Here is a 15,823-nt window from a genome sequence, read left to right as displayed (position 1 = left end):
TTTACAACATATTGGCTGGGTATATATTTATTAGCGTGTTCTTTCGGTCCCTTATTCTGACGTTTTATGCTCTGAGGAGTGCCAGATGAAAAAGCTTTTAGCCAATATGTTGTAAAATGTTTGCTTTTTCCCAAGCCATTTACTAAGAACAGTATAAAAGTATTTTGCTTTAAAACAAAGAGAGAAATACGGATAATTCGGACAAACTATTTCTCGATTCCGCTTAACCAGGTACGTGAATTGACGGATATTTTTGGGAGGGTGAAGAGCACAAAATTCCCCACTGACGATAGGCCTTTTGTAATTTTATACTAAAGTTCTAAGCCTCTACTTACAGAAGCTTAACCTTAAACTGTTTGCGCATTTCTTTTCTGAACTGAAAAAATTCTCGGCATTAGAGTTAAGTTGTACTATTCTTTGACGTACGCAAGCAATCGTATTAAGACTTAGATGCTCCGATTATTCTTGAAAGTTCCGACTAAAACAAATAATTTCAAAGATTTGGGGTTAGTAACACACCCACTCCCCTTGGCTTTTGCGTGCTTGCTCCTGACCCAAACAGTCTGCTACTACTGGGAAGTGATAAACAAATTTCCAAGAAAACATTCCTTACAAGAAATAAAATGCAAAATTATGTAACGTTTGATGTTGCTCAATGAATTATTAACGGTAATTTGCACGGAGTTATTTTTCAACATTGAATCAGCAGCTTTTCATATTTCATTAGTAAGTAAGGGGTTATACTTAGGTTGAAACTATGTCGCGAGTGAAGCAACAACTTTTGAAGTTCCTATTTGATTTTGAAAAATCGCGCACTTTTCCATCCCATAATGCACTTTGTTTCTCCCAGGGTGCCCCTGTATCGGTCCAAGAATGCATTTCGCGCCGTGTTGCAAAGATTCTGTATTCGTCCCAGTGCCGCTGTCTTTTGCGAGGGTATAAGATGTGAAGTAAGACTTTGGCAAGCGTCATGACTCGCCTCAACCAGTTGGAGCTAGATGCTCGCCGAAGAAAAATTGGCTGCAGGCATTCATGCCGCCCTCACCCCAAGAAATAAAGGCACGGCTAGATAAAGTTGTTGATCAGGAAGGAAATGTAAGTATTTTTCATGAGTCCATCATTTTTATCGGTATTGAAAGTGCGATTTGCCATTGGATGTTCTGATTCATGATACCCTCGCCATCTTTGATAGGTGCTGGATATGGCCTCAGTGTTGGAAATCGTGTCTGTTCTAGAAAAAATATCAATAACAAAGGAAGCACTAGAGGTGAGTTAAGCCTACATAGTATTATGATAGTATCTCTTTGCTTAATTGTTCCTTCAAGCTGAATGTAAGACATGAATGTCGTTAAACATTGAATCGTAGTCGTCGCGGAACCCCGAGCCATATGGCCTAAATTACTAGGCCAAGTGATACAATACATGACTTTTTATGATTCTTGACTTAAGATATACACAGATTTCCTTATTTTTGTATGTTTAATAAATTGCAACTTAAAGTGTAAATGAGACAACCATGTATACTGAGATTTTGGATAGTTTTGATTGGGAAAGTCTTTACGTAACCTGTTAATTATTTGTTTGTAATTTAGAGCTTACCATGTTCTTGCAATATTGTTTCGCTTTGATATTAAAATATAAATAGAAGGCAATTTTTAATTTTTACAGCTAAAAGTTTTTGTGTTATTTTTTTTATAAAATAGTATTTGATTTCAAAACAGATGTGCCATCCACCTCAGTTATTGCCATTTTTTATACAATACGCCATTTTCATATTTTGATTTCACATTTTCAGGGTTGTTAACAACAACTCCAAATTTAACTTTGTATGCTTCTTTTACTGTGGTATCTTCTGTGTTATTTTTTTCAAAAATGTTTAATCCTTTATTTAAACCTTGCTATTTTTTTATCAACTCCTTATTCCTGATCAGCTCAATTATTTTTCATTTACTTCCAACTACTGCTTACATGCCTCTCTAAGAGGGGTCTGCAAATTGCCCCCTTTCTGTTTAACAATCAAAGTGTCTTCATTATTATTCATCATTATTATTATTCCAATATTCCATGACAACAACAATAATTTATATTGTATCATTTATCACACAGTTCTAAAAGAAATTACAGGATTTCTGTACAGCAAAAACATATGAAAGCATAGAGTATTAAACAGGGTTTTTCAGTCTATTGGTGAAATGATACTTAATTTTTTTTGAAATTTTTTATATCTTAACTGATTTTTACAGGCCACAAGGATAGGAAGGGTCATAAACTTGATGAGAAAAAAGACAGACAATGAGGATCTGGCAAAAAGAGCAAAAAGGCTTGTAAAGAAATGGCAAAAGCTTGTCAGCAACCACTTCAAGAATTTGGCAAAATCCATTGAGTTATCTGGAAATGGAGATAGTGGAAAATCCACACCAACCTCTCAGATTAATGGTGTTATTAGGGAACAAGAAGAAAGACCAAAATCTTGCACAGAAATTCCAACGAAAAAAGGTATAAAAAGAAGGCGCACAAGTGTAAGTGCTGAAAGTTCCCCATTAAGTGACAAAGATGTTGCAAAATCAGATAATTCAAAAAAGGTAAACAATGATGGTAGTTTAAAGGAGGTAAAAATTTTAATAAATGATGAATCAAGTTGTCAATCTGCCAAAAGTTTTCAAAATGGACAGCATAATGCTTTAGGTATTAAAGTGAATGTCCAGAATTCATCTCCAAGAGACTGTATGTTAACTGAAAATAATAGGCTTAAAAATGAAAATTCAGCACCTGAAGCTATCAAATGTCAAAATGGTGATAATTGTAAACAAGAAGATGATTGGATTGCAGTTCCTGAGTGTACTTCATCTAAACAAGAATCTGTTGCATTGTCTAATAGCACTGTTCCTGTTGAACCCCCTTGTGACATTCCAGAGGAAAGTTTATCTGTGGAAAGAAAACAGTTGCCAGAAGATTGTTTTGATCCAGTTGCAGAAGCTGATGGCATTAATGGTTGCTATGATAGAGATGGTACATGGTGTTCTTGGTCAGAAAGTTTCTCTCAGAATAGTCATAGTTTGTCAATTCTTCCATATGTGATGTTAGAATAAAGGAAGTCTTTATGGATTGGGTCAATATCCCAGCCTGTCTAAATGTCTACAAGACTATGGTGAAAGTATCTGTGGTTGATCGAGTATCTGGATATTTTAAGGGAGCACAAGCAGGTGAATTAAGGGTTTCAAGCAGGGGATGCTGGTGCTTTTGTGCAAATCTTAAATATATTTTCATATAAATCACGTTCAAGTCCAATGCAGATTCCTTGAGAATTTGGTGGAACTTCACAATTCCTAGAGTGGTATGGTAAATTAAGGTGTTAAATTTTCCAAAATAATTTTGTTTTTATGCATGCTCTAAGCCAGAAAGAATATTGATGATTAATCACCAATCTTCATCATTATTGAATGGCCAGCAAATATGCCTTTAAGTAATAATTCTTATGGAAACTTTGAAAAGTAGTTTAAAGATATCAAGCTCTTTTCTTCTTTTAAAAAGCGAGAAGTAGCTAACAGCAGGTTTCATCAATGTTGAAGTTCCTTTTTTGAGCCAAAGGTAATAGGTATGTTAACCATAGGTATGTTAACAGTATACTTGACTTAGTTTCAGTTTTAGTTAAGTCCTTTCAATGAGATTATCTGTTAATTCTGATTTCAAGAATAGTATGTGCTCAAGTCCTTTCTTGTTGCAATATCTGCTTTAAGTTTTGTTTACCAGTTGGTTATGTATTCTAGATGACATTTAATCCTACTCTAAAAAACATTACATTTGTGCAGAGTTAGTGTTTCTACTAGCCGTGATACATTCTCATAAGCAAGCTCCCCCCTTTCAATTTCAAATGCATGAATTATAGCCAAAGACTACTAAATGTATTGAAAGGTTGCTGTCTAGTTAAAACGATTCAAAATGAATGTCATATATACTGTTTTCATATGATCATTATTGCAAATTGTTTCATCCCCAAGCACCATAAAAACGTTAGATTTTATTTGCTTGAAGGATTTTTTGGGTTTTACAGATTCTTCTTTGACCACATGTGAACATGAGTTTTCTGTCAAGGAAGTGATGTATTGTAGAAATAAAGTTATTTTGTTGAAAATTTGTTATTTGTAGCAACCTAGCAATCAATGCTAGGTCTTTTTGTTAAAATAAGATGGTGGAATTGAAGAACAGGATTACTTTTCCACAAGAAAAGGGACTTTAGTATACTTTGTAAGTAGAACGCCCAGAAATGCTCACATAGATTAATAACTTAGTTGTTGTATTTTCATGAAGGAAAGTCAATGGTACATCTTAGCTTGTCTTTTCTGTTTTTGTCCTGTGTGTAAGCAGTTTTTATATAAAACACAGCTTTTTTGCTCTCATTTGTAAGAGATTTTTGCTGGTAGCAGGTGAAATAAACAAAATCAGAAAAGCATGAAAGTCTACAGTATGTATTTGTTTTAGTGGCTTGTGTACAGATAGCCTCATCTTTAGATAGCAAACCTTTAGAACACTCTATTACAAGAAAAAAGAATGTTTGCAGAGACTCTGACCTTTCAGATCTCTTTTCTGTATTAAAAACCCTACAAGAATTAAAGTACTGTAAAGTATTAATCAATAACAACATATATGAATTGTAGCTAGCAAGATATATTCATTTAGTCACCAATAAGGCCAAAGTTCTGTACATGTTCAATGAAGTCGTAAAAACCAGTTTACTTGTGGCCACAATGATAAAATTTAGGCCCTGGTCTGCACTTTTGACAAATTAGGAATTCAACTTCTGACAAATGACGAAAATGTGGGTCGCTAGAGTATAGTCGTGCCAAATTTTAATTACCTTAAATTAAGTTAACTCTAATTATAGAATGAATGTAAAATAAGCGACTTTTTTTAAGAGTTCAGAACATACAGCTTTTGAGTTTCTAACTTTAATCGGTTCGGCAAGTCCGACGACGACCTAAAGTTTATCTTCATAGGAAGTTGTTGCCTTGGCGATTACTAGAGCGACTAACAAACTCTCCATCAAAACGAGATTTACCAATAAGATAAAGAAGGCAAACAGAAATATTGTTCGGTACCACTTGCCAAGGTCAACGATTGTCATGCAAATGGTGAAACTGTAAACAAATGTTGGGACGCTGTAGTTTCATGGCAACAGTCTTTAAGATAATGTTTATTCGATAATGGCATGCTTTGTGGGAATCTTGAAGAGGCTATCATTTCAGAATACTAGGAGGTAAATTAATTATTTGTACTTTCGTGCTACCTGGAAATTTAGGCCATTGATTTCCCCCCGACAAAGTGCAATGTTTGTTTGCATGCAAAGAAAAGAAATCTTGCTAATTCAGTTTGGGAAAATGCTATGATACCCGTTTGCAAAAGTTTTTCACTTAATAAAGGATCAATCGCCAATAATTTTTTTACACAGCTCGTCGTCGACAAGGTCCTCGTGTCGTGTTGTACATCATATTGATTTGCAAACACCCAAAGTACCCATGGGATTTGTAAAAGGCAGTTCAACAGTACTCATAGCTCTTTCATTTTCAATGTTATTTATCCGTGCGTCTTAGGAGGTTTAGTAATTTTTATCAATTGTGTATGCATTGATGCTGAATTTCGGACGTGTGCAAGCGCTTCAAAAAGTTTAGAAAGTCTTTCATCTCATGAATTGTCGTAGTCTAGCCAAGAAGAAGAGTAGCAATAGTCGTGCTAGCTGATAAGGGCTTATGGGCTTTGCCATTATTTTTCTAACCTAATGGCAATTTTAGTCTTTTCATTTCAACATGGAAACGTCTACGAAAACAGAATTGATCTTTAGATTAAATTAACTAATTCTTGTGAGAGCATATAAGCTGAACGACAGAATGAAAAGGAGAAAAAATAAGCATCTAAGTCAGTGATTATTTGTGTGGTGTTCTTTCTCCTGGCTTCTGCAAGAGCAACTTGATATATGTTGGCCTTTTTCATTTGCCTGACCCCAGAGTTCAAAAGGTTATCTGTCAAGGCTGATTAGAAAAATGTAGTTTCTGAATAGATAAACATAGCTTAGGCCTTAACATCGCCTAAAAATAACCCAAAAAGAATCGACAGAACAGCACAATGTTTTGGTATTGAAAGTATATAACTTAAGAATAAAACTACAATTGGCTTATTCATCAATCAGAAATGTTGTATCCATCACCCATTCAAAATACCCATCAGTTTACATAGCTGCTGTTATGCATCAAAGACTGAAAAGTAAATGATTTTGACATAGGTTCTATCATTTTTATGTTCATAATGCAGGAAGCTGGAAAGCTTAAATTATTCTCATTTTAATTTATTATAATAATTTATTATTTTTGGGCATCAAAAGTAGAGATTCAAAAACAAAAATGAAATAGAAGAGCATTTTTGTATAATTCTTCAAATATCTCCATTTATTTTAAATTAATCCAATTCCTTTATCAGATGGTGATGAAAGTTGCATCTAAGAAGTGATTTCAAAATGGATGGCGTTGTCCATCAAGGATCAAATAATGTATATGAATCATTGGAAGAAGAGGAGGATGATGAAACTGAAGATAGTGAATCTGACAATGCAGTTCCTTTAACTGGCAAAAGCTCTATAACAAGCCAGGTCTCTTCAACCCAGTCAGGCATTAGAGTGAAATCTGGTTCAAAGAAAAAGAAACCAACAAAAAAGAAAAGATCTCGCATTCTTGCTAATTTGGCAGCCACAAAGTTTTCAATTGGTATGAACATTTTTTACTCACCACAATTTAATCATAGAGTTTGTTTCAGCAGTTCAACATTTCTAAGTGATTAATTAAAGAATGATACCAAGAAAAAATTAAAGATACTTTGTTAGTTGGAACCTTTCCAAATATTATCTGAAGATTCCTCTTATTCTTGGAAATATTGTCAAGCTCTGACTATGTGTTAAGGGTAAAATTGTCAGTTGCTTTAGAAACACCTTTTCCTAATGAATTTTGCTAAAAATAACTTTTTTTTGCTTTTTTAACTTTGTTCAATAGATTATTTTTCAGATAATACATTGAGCCATGATTTTCTTTTTTAGTAAGAAAAGTTTGTAGTGACTTGGGAATGAAGGTTATTGATACAGATAGCCCAGATTGGTAAGGAAATTTTGCTTTTTTGCATGATTTTGATTTATGTTCTTTTCATGTTAACAAACCACTTTTTTTCTTAACATTAAATCCTCCTCCATTGACTTTTGACACTGTTGTTCAGTGGCATTGCATCAAGGCATCAGCTGCCTGCTGGCAGAGGGGGGCAAGGGGGATCAATTATCAGGGGTGCCAAAATGAATCTTCACTTTATAGGGGTGCCAAAGGACGCTTGCCAAATAGCTAGCATGCGAGGAAGATTTACATAAAAGAACCCAACAATACTAAAGGCAAAAAGAACAAGAATCACCTTGCAACATACCAGCTCTTTCTTCTTACTAACTTTGATGTGCTTAACAACGATTGTCAAAGACCATTTCAAGATTGCACGCTAAATCTAAGTAATTTTTGCGCAAGTAGATAGGAGGGGCATACTAAGGTAGGAGGTGTTTTTGAGGAATCCACTGATATTGTTGGGATTGGCAGTGAATGTCCAGATTAGGCTCCGTTTCATAAAATTATTGGGAGGGTACTTATTGGGAGAGAGAATAATAAGAAATGCTAGGAAGAAAAAGCTGAGAGACTATGTCCCTACCTGAAGAAAATTATGTTGCATAAGCTAAAAAATTTAACAGCGACACAAAAATATTGATTAAAACTATCAAATAGCTTTCAGCCTGTAGAAACCGATTTAAGGGAAATCTTGCATTGTTAAAAATTTCTTCAAAAAGTGCGTTAACCAAAAAACTGGAAGCATCTAAATTTCGAAAGTTTTCTTTTTCCCTTGGCAGCAACCATGGTGCCATCTCAGACAGTATAATTATATCTCAGCTTTTTCCAGTTTATAGATCTAAAAGGTTGGAAGGTCTGATATTATTATATGCTAATTTTCTTTAATCAAAACACTGTATTGTGGAGGACGGTCTAAGCAGGTAAGGAATTTCAGGAAATTTTTTAAATCAGGCAAATTTTTAGTAAACCCAAATAAGGCCTGCCTCAAACGGCTGTGGGACCATATTTTGAAGAAAGTTTATGGATATAGAGTATCGAAGTGATGACGTCATAAAAATCTTTTTTCGAATTTTTTATTTTTGATCTCTAAACCTGTAAGAGCATCATGAAATACAGCTAAATCTGAAAATTCAGTTAAAGGTATTACAAATTGGCTGACATATTGTTTTTGTAGAAAATTGAAAAAGAATTTGTCTTATCTCTCAAAATTAAGCACTTGACAAGTAAGACATATTTAACTGTATCAGAGATTGTTCACAGAGTGTTTCAAACGTATTGGCTTTGAACATTCTAGGAATCCTTTTCTTTTTACTTTCATGCTTCTTTGACCATGCAGTGCCAGAACCCTGTGTGTTTGATTCTTTGAATGCAATAAAATTGAAGTTTTCTCTGCTTCCTTTTTTATTAGTATGCTCATCTGGAGTGATTCTCCTGTCACAATTGATAGGATTGTGGACCTCAAACTTTTTCAGGTATTTTTATGCAACATTTTTTTAATGGGAAAGGAACATATTCGGCTTGAAAATGAAACTTTTTTAACAGAATCTGAACCAGTTTCATAGAAAACCCTTTTTTACAACAGGATAAAAGGCATTGATTGACTGTTTACAAAACCTGTTTTCAAAATCAATATGAGGCAACTTCATGCCATCACTCTCAAGTTTATATCAAAAGTGTTGCAGCACAAATACTCAGCTTATTTGAGTATAAACTTGCCTAGGTGTATTGTTTGTTGGAAATGTAAATTATAGCAATTACTGAATCTAGGTCATTGTTAACTGTACTTAACACATTTTCCCAAAAGCAAAATATTCTTTTCATAGCAAGTTAGAAAGCCATCCTATGCAAGTTAATAATTGGTGCATTATTTGAAAGCTGTTCAAGATTTCTTGCTTTTTGCGAAATTATAACATGCTTTGCTTCTGGTTTTTGCATTGATAGAAAATAAACCACTTCCCTGGTATGTGCGAAATCTCACGTAAAGACACATTGGCTAGAAACATGTCAAAGTAAGTATTTTTATAGCAGAATATATAAGGTTTTTCATCATTTTAATTTTGTTAACCTTCTCTTGTTCTCTTTTTTATTTGGTGCACTCTGATTTGCAATATGATAATTGCTGCTATGAACCTTTAGCAGCCCTGAAGAAGACAATAAAATCTTGTAATTATAATTTCATTCTTTGTATCGGGAATGGTGTTATTGGTCTTTGCAATAATGGTGATTTCTGTGCAAACCTAACACTAATATCAAAGTATTATCATTTAATGAAAATGAGAAACATTCCAAAGTTTGAAAAGTTGTCATTTTGTTTATGGAGTTTCTCTTCTGATCATTAAACAGCGTTTTTTTCTGATCTATTATGTCAACATTTTAATTTTTGTATTACTTACAAAGGAAATTCATTTAATTTCGAAATATTTCAAAATAGGAGGATTGCTTGTGTGACATAAGACCTTTGAAAAAAGAAGAACCAAAAATATGGACTTGTTTGTAAATGCCCCAGATCACTCTCTATTTTTAAGTTACCAGAAATATTGCAGTAGAAGTTTGATTTCTTTATCAATGAAATTGATTTTCTTTTGTTCCTAGAATGCAAAAAGACTGCCCAGATGAATTCAACTTTGTACCTCAAACTTGGAACTTTCCTGGAGAGTATCCTTTTCATAGGAATTGCCTCAAGAGGCTGAATACATTCCTGCAATATGCTTCTCTGCTATTAATGAGCTTTGGCACTGCCCAATAAAGAAATTGATCTAGAAAATAAAATTCAGCTCAGACTGAAGTGTTGGTGAATCCAGTCTAGCATTCTAATGTACTTCAATTCAAGCCTAGAATCTCAAACAATAACTTGCATTTATACCAAACCATCTTCTTAAGTGTAACCAAAATGGCAATTTACTTTCTATCCTTATTGCTTCTTTATATGCTTTAAAAACTTGATTCAAAGTTCTTTGACCTTGAAGTTCAAAACCCTCACTTAGAAAGTGAATAAAACTCTGAATAATTTAATTTCTGATTTTTTATTAGTCGCTGATAGTCATTGTATTAAAGTTTCTAAGAAAAAATTCGGAAATTTTGTTACCTTGTCAAAATGCGTAACAAAGCTCAAGAGAATTTCATGAGATGCTCAACGTTTGGAATTAGCCCAGCTCTTTACTAAGAATTAACTCTCGCTGTGCCAATGATTGTTTGGCAGTGATATTTGGTCAATTTCTCAAGTATTATTTTGATACAGAGCTTATTAAACTATGAGAAAAGTATTTGTTTTCACCCTTAAACACTTCCAGATATACCGCCTTCCAGTCTTATCTCAGGGACCTGAAAAAGAGAAAGAAACACAAAACATTTATCATCAAGCCTGCAAATGGTGCTATGGGAAATGGGTATACCTTATAAGCATTTTGCACACTAGGAATTACTACATTTTCATTTACCAGGTACTTCCTTATCCACAGGTGATAAAGTTTGCTTTCTCAACAGCCCGAAACCGTCACCTGAGAAAAGACGATCATGGTGGGCCGTAAACATAGGATAAATTTTTAGTTAGATGTTTTTTGTCTTCATTTGATAAAATGCACTAAAAAGTAAACAAAATAAATCACCCATACGCTGAAGTCAAGCTGATACTCCTTTATGTTGCATTTAATTCTGGGTCACCCATATCAAAATCAAATATTTGAAAGCTCAGAGTAAGTGCAAACCGGAGCTTTGAGATTTTTTGTTGGGGCGTAACAACCTGACAGCGTTTTGAACCAGGGTGGCTTGTCATGGAACAAAATATGCTGTGATAGTTAAGCGACTGCAATTCGAAAAGACACTTCTATCTTAGAAAAACATAACCCTGATACCAGCTGATTTGCTAATTTTTACTTTTAACCCTTTAATTTGCGATTGGTTGAATTGCTTATTTTGTATGCTGTTTTGTTTTTACAGACTCTGTGTTTTTCTAGAATCAAACTTACGCGAAGTGCTGATAAACTGCTTCCACACAGTCATGAGAATATAATTGTTCAAGAATACATTGAAAAGGTACGTAGACTAAAATACTCTAAAAGTATTCACCAACATACTTTAAAAGTCGCCTCGTGTATTCTGCTTTTTTCTTAAGGTACCGTGGGCAGTGGCGTACCCAGGGCTGCAGCAGCTTGATTTCACCTGCACTGGCTCATATAGGAGCTTGATTTCTCCTGCAAGTTGTCGATGCCAATGGCAACAGGTCTACGCAAAATGCCAAAATGTTCCCCTCCTTGCTAAGATTTGAATCTTATCGTAATTGATGCAGGAAATAAGTACGATTCTAACAGGAGATTTAAACTTGCTGAGAATGGCCAACCAATTGCTAGAAAGTAGTTATCATACCACTGAAATTATTAAACTTGGTTACCCCCTAATCCTCAAAGACATTAAAGTAGTGCCTTTCTATAGCCTCAGGAGTATGGCTTTTGTTGGCTTACCTAACAAACTATCAACAACAATTTGCAGGTCAACTTTTTTTTCTCTGTCGTTGCCTGTTCACAAGTGAATAAAATCCAAAAATAATTCACAATGATGACGTTATTCCAGGGGTAAATCGTGTTTAATTGGTATAGCTTCATGTTTAGATAAAAGTTTCCTGGGTTCAAATTTAGAGATCTTATTCAGCAAAAAGCTTTAGTAAAGACATCATTTATCTTTAAATTAACTTTTTATCTCAGTATTTTGATGCTTTTTCTATTTAGCCCCTACTGATGGATAACTTCAAGTTTGATCTTCGAATCTACGTTTTGGTGCTTTCCTGTGACCCACTCAAGCTTTTCATATATGACGATGGATTAGTAAGTGCCTAAATCTAGTTCAATTTGCAAAAAGCCTTTAATTGATTATCCTTTGCTTTGGATATTATGATCATTGACCATAGTATCATCGTACCAAAGCCTCTAAAATGAAGAAAAGGGCGGGATAGTTCTATGTGTTTGACAAAGCTTCTTTCATCATTTTGGACAAGCAAACTAGATTTATGGACAACAGTATGCAAGAACTTTGTTGCAAGCCTTTCTAAAAATGTCAATATGGTGGCAGTTTTATATTGAATAATAAATCATATTTCCAAGAAAAGAAACAGTAAATTCTTCCTAACAACTTAGTATGCTGTGCGGAATTGCTGGGCGTTTTTAAAATTGAGTCGTACTTCCAAGCTGCCTGCTTAGAAAATACGCTTATTTGTACCATAAGAGCTTACTATAATCTAACGGAGTTGATCAATAAAACAATGTTATTGAGACCTTCATTCTTGATTGTTATATAAACTGTATAGCAAACACCACCCAGAAATCTTTATTTCTCTCTTGCAAGTGACATTTAGGTTCTTTTGGATTGTTGTGCTTTATCCTGTTGAACAAAGATAAATTTTCTTCCCCATTTAATAGTTGCCGGTTTTCTTAACTCTTCCAGGTTCGAATGAGCACAGTCGAATACTCGGCTCCAACTGATGCAAACATTGTGAGTATTTTGAAATCGTCTCGCAGTCTATTCTTTTTGCAAATTAGGCCTTTTTTGAGCACAAACCCTTTTGTAGGGATAGAATGTCTAATTACAATCATGGACCTCATACAAACCACTAGCCAGACCAATTGAGACAGCAACCCAGCACATGTCTGGTGTCATTGATATATGAACCATTTTGGTTTTCTCTCTTCCATTTAATGTTGTTGTTGTGTATGCTTCGTATGCTAGAGTATCGGCTCTGAACTTTGGGATTATAGCTGTAAAAATATTATCTTGTTTAACTTAATTTTCATAGGGCTCATTTTTTGTCTATCCTTTCGTTGAAAATTCTTTTTCATGGTGTTTCGAAAAGCCATTTCTCATGTTTGTACGCGCTGTTTTTTGGTATCATACTTGCAGAGTGTTGGAATTTTTCCTAGTCGTGTTTGAAGGGGAAAGAGGTACAAGTTTCTTTGAATTTAGAAAATCTCTACTTTAAAACAAGGTATATTTTATTTCTAATAAACCTCATACTTACAAGCTTGTATTAAAGATACAGATTATTTAAACGTCTATGATGTGCTAATTTGAGGAGCTTGTAAACTTCAAGGTTACATCAATCACGTTGATGCCATTTTCATTGCAGACTTGCCAATTTATGCATCTAACGAACTATTCTGTGAATAAATACAGTGATGCCTTCGTCAAAACGTCAAGTGAAGACCAAGGCTCAAAAAGGTAAATAGCAATTTCTTTTGGTTTTGTGTTATGAAGTGAAAAGGCTCATGGTGATCTAAATGCAGCTGTAACTAAAGCTGCTTGCAAATGAAGGGACACGGTAAAGGGATTATATAGGCCACTTTTGTCGTTGTCACTGCAACATTATCAAAAGGGCATTGGAATTTATCATTAAAAATATCAAAACACTGTTATACTTTTACATATTAGCTTGTAAGAAGCTTATTATATTGAAGACATTGTGAAAACATTTCTGTAAAACAATAACCTGAGTTTCAAACGCTCATGTAAAATGTTTATTAACTGGCAACTTTTAGGTAGACTCTCTAAAGTGTTTGGCCTTGATAAAATAGAGCTTTGATGGTGTATAATTATCGGCGTAATGTGTTTTAGGGAGTCTTGAATTGCCACATTAGGTAAAACCAAGGTTGTTGACTAAGTATGTGATTGCAATAAGCTAATGTCTAGGGTTTCGTAACCATGTATTCGATTAATTTGAAATTTTGTGTATCGTCATAGATATTGATAATAGGAGTTTTATTTGACACAGAATAATCTTAGGCACTCTAAGATCAAAAGTAACGTCTTTATTTCTAGCTTCTTCTATTTCTAGCTCCTTCTATAGCAAGGGTCAGTTGTGCAGTCTGTATGTATGTATGTGCGTATCTGTTGTAGGCATGCTGTTAGCTGTATTTTAATTTCAGAAGACTCTGTAGCTTAGATTTTGATGGCCTGCAAAAACAGTCTATTTTAAATTTAAGTGATCCTTTTTGCGAATAAAGAACCATTTAATTGGATTCTAGGACGTTGAAATTCTTCTTTGAATGGTTGAAAGAGCAAGACAAGAATCCTGACCTTGTCTGGTCCAGTATACAGGTAATATTGCGATTGACTGTAGTTGTTACCAAGTTAATGTCATTCTACCAAAATCCACTGGGTTCCTTTCGTAGCTTGTGTAGCAAAAAGCAGCTGGCTTACGAGATCTCAGAACTTGGCAAAGATAGATGCCTTTTTTATATGAAAATGATACTCCGGTTTTCGATGTTTTGTGTTTTGCCCTCTGATGAGACAATGTGTGTTCCCTTTCCATCAATACATTTATAAGCACAAAATTATCTCGAGCCTACAAATTCCTGGGCAATTTCTAATCAAGGGCTAGCTCAGCAATTTTTAAAGCCCTCTTCTTTTCGTAAAAGTCAGTGTTTTCTAAATGGGTTATTTGTTTATTTTGTAGGTATTTTATTGGTTAAGTTTAGCTATCAAGGATTGTCATGATTGAAATGTCATGAAGGTCATCATTTAGCATGTGACATTTGTTGATCAAATTTATTAGAAAATTATTATATTTTGTAAGATGCCTCGGAAACCTTTTCCGTCTTGCAAAAGGACATGGTAGCCATCTTTGTGCTTCGTCAATATTTGTTACTCACTCATTCGCTTCTTTCAGGATGTCGTCGTAAAAACGTTGCTTGTAGCTGAACCCCATGTTTATCGTGCCTACCATGTCTCAAGACCAAGCGATCCCGGAGGAAGTGAAAGCGTTTGCTTTGAAATTCTGGGATTTGATATTCTCATAGACAAAAAGCTAAAACCGTGGGTCCTGGAGGTGAGTTTTTTACATTAATCAGATTGTATCTACCGTAAGAAGCTCTACATATATCGTGTCTCTTGTTTTATATGATATTCAGAATCTCATTCGTTGTTTGTAAGGCTTCCTCTCTTCATTAAATATTTTGGTTGCATATTTTCTCAGCATAACATGATAGATGATGAACAAAGTTTGGCCATATTTATACTCAAAAACAAAAGCAGGGAAGGCGTTTTCATCATCAGTCTTCTAACCAATACGCATTCTCTAAAATCACACGTGATCTATGTATCTTTATGAGAAATAGGAGCCTTTTTGTCTCCACGAAATCCCACAGTTTGATATATTTTCCAAGTCTTTTTCATCTTCTCTTCACTATACATTCTGGTATTTTCTATGAGTATTTCCTTCTTTCTTTTCGCCTTCTTCAATACTTCCTATACCCCAGCTCTTTATTATTTCACTCTTTTATATATAGGTTAACAGAGCGCCAAGTTTCGGTACCGACCAGCCTTTGGATTATGCTATCAAGCGAAATATGCTTCGAGATGCTTTCAAACTGGTGAATATAAGGTATTATCCTCTCCAGTACTTCTCTACTTTGGCTGAATCAAAATACATGTAGAGCACATGCATACGATTTGTGTATAATGTATCATTGACCTTGTCAATCTCACCATTTTGACAGCTTGGCAAGTGATGAAAATAATCATATGGATTTAATAATGTTTTGTGCTACTGCTTGTTAATTTTTATTTGATGTGTGTTTGCCTAATGATGTTCAAGTTTCCAATTAGTATTTTTGATAGTCCCTTCCAAGATCAATAATTTGTTTGCCCTATATTGGAACTTTTCTGACGTTGGACAAAATGAATTTGCCATCTTCTCTTAG

General features: G+C 34.4%; 2 protein-coding genes across 2 annotated transcripts in view; both read left to right on the top strand.

Moving 5' to 3' along the window:
- The first annotated feature begins 909 nt into the window (after positions 1–909).
- LOC135694937 (uncharacterized) lies at positions 910–4,322 on the top strand. Its single transcript, XM_065213832.2, has 3 exons — positions 910–1,095; positions 1,193–1,267; positions 2,244–4,322. The coding sequence occupies exons 1-3, from the start codon at positions 1,033–1,035 to the stop codon at positions 3,087–3,089; spliced, it is 984 nt and encodes a 327-aa protein (XP_065069904.2). The 5' UTR covers positions 910–1,032; the 3' UTR covers positions 3,090–4,322.
- A 147-nt stretch (positions 4,323–4,469) lies between these two features.
- LOC135694924 (tubulin polyglutamylase TTLL7) overlaps positions 4,470–15,823 on the top strand; it is a 30,319-nt gene continuing 18,965 nt past the window's right edge. Inside the window, exons 1-14 of the mRNA XM_065213813.2 lie at positions 4,470–5,254; positions 6,469–6,752; positions 7,079–7,136; positions 8,548–8,611; positions 9,081–9,148; positions 9,732–9,794; positions 10,430–10,525; positions 11,093–11,171; positions 11,861–11,956; positions 12,573–12,620; positions 13,252–13,343; positions 14,147–14,219; positions 14,791–14,949; positions 15,410–15,504. Of these exons, the coding sequence (XP_065069885.2) occupies positions 6,506–6,752; positions 7,079–7,136; positions 8,548–8,611; positions 9,081–9,148; positions 9,732–9,794; positions 10,430–10,525; positions 11,093–11,171; positions 11,861–11,956; positions 12,573–12,620; positions 13,252–13,343; positions 14,147–14,219; positions 14,791–14,949; positions 15,410–15,504 (1,238 nt within the window). The 5' untranslated portion in view covers positions 4,470–5,254; positions 6,469–6,505. The remainder of the gene's footprint in view (positions 5,255–6,468; positions 6,753–7,078; positions 7,137–8,547; positions 8,612–9,080; positions 9,149–9,731; positions 9,795–10,429; positions 10,526–11,092; positions 11,172–11,860; positions 11,957–12,572; positions 12,621–13,251; positions 13,344–14,146; positions 14,220–14,790; positions 14,950–15,409; positions 15,505–15,823) is intronic.

This window comes from Rhopilema esculentum, chromosome 8 (assembly GCF_057945365.1).
Source record: "Rhopilema esculentum isolate cy_ngs chromosome 8, ASM5794536v1, whole genome shotgun sequence".
NCBI lineage: Eukaryota > Metazoa > Cnidaria > Scyphozoa > Rhizostomeae > Rhizostomatidae > Rhopilema > Rhopilema esculentum.
Note: the sequence above shows the minus strand (reverse complement) of the source record. Positions and strands in the feature narration are given on the sequence as shown.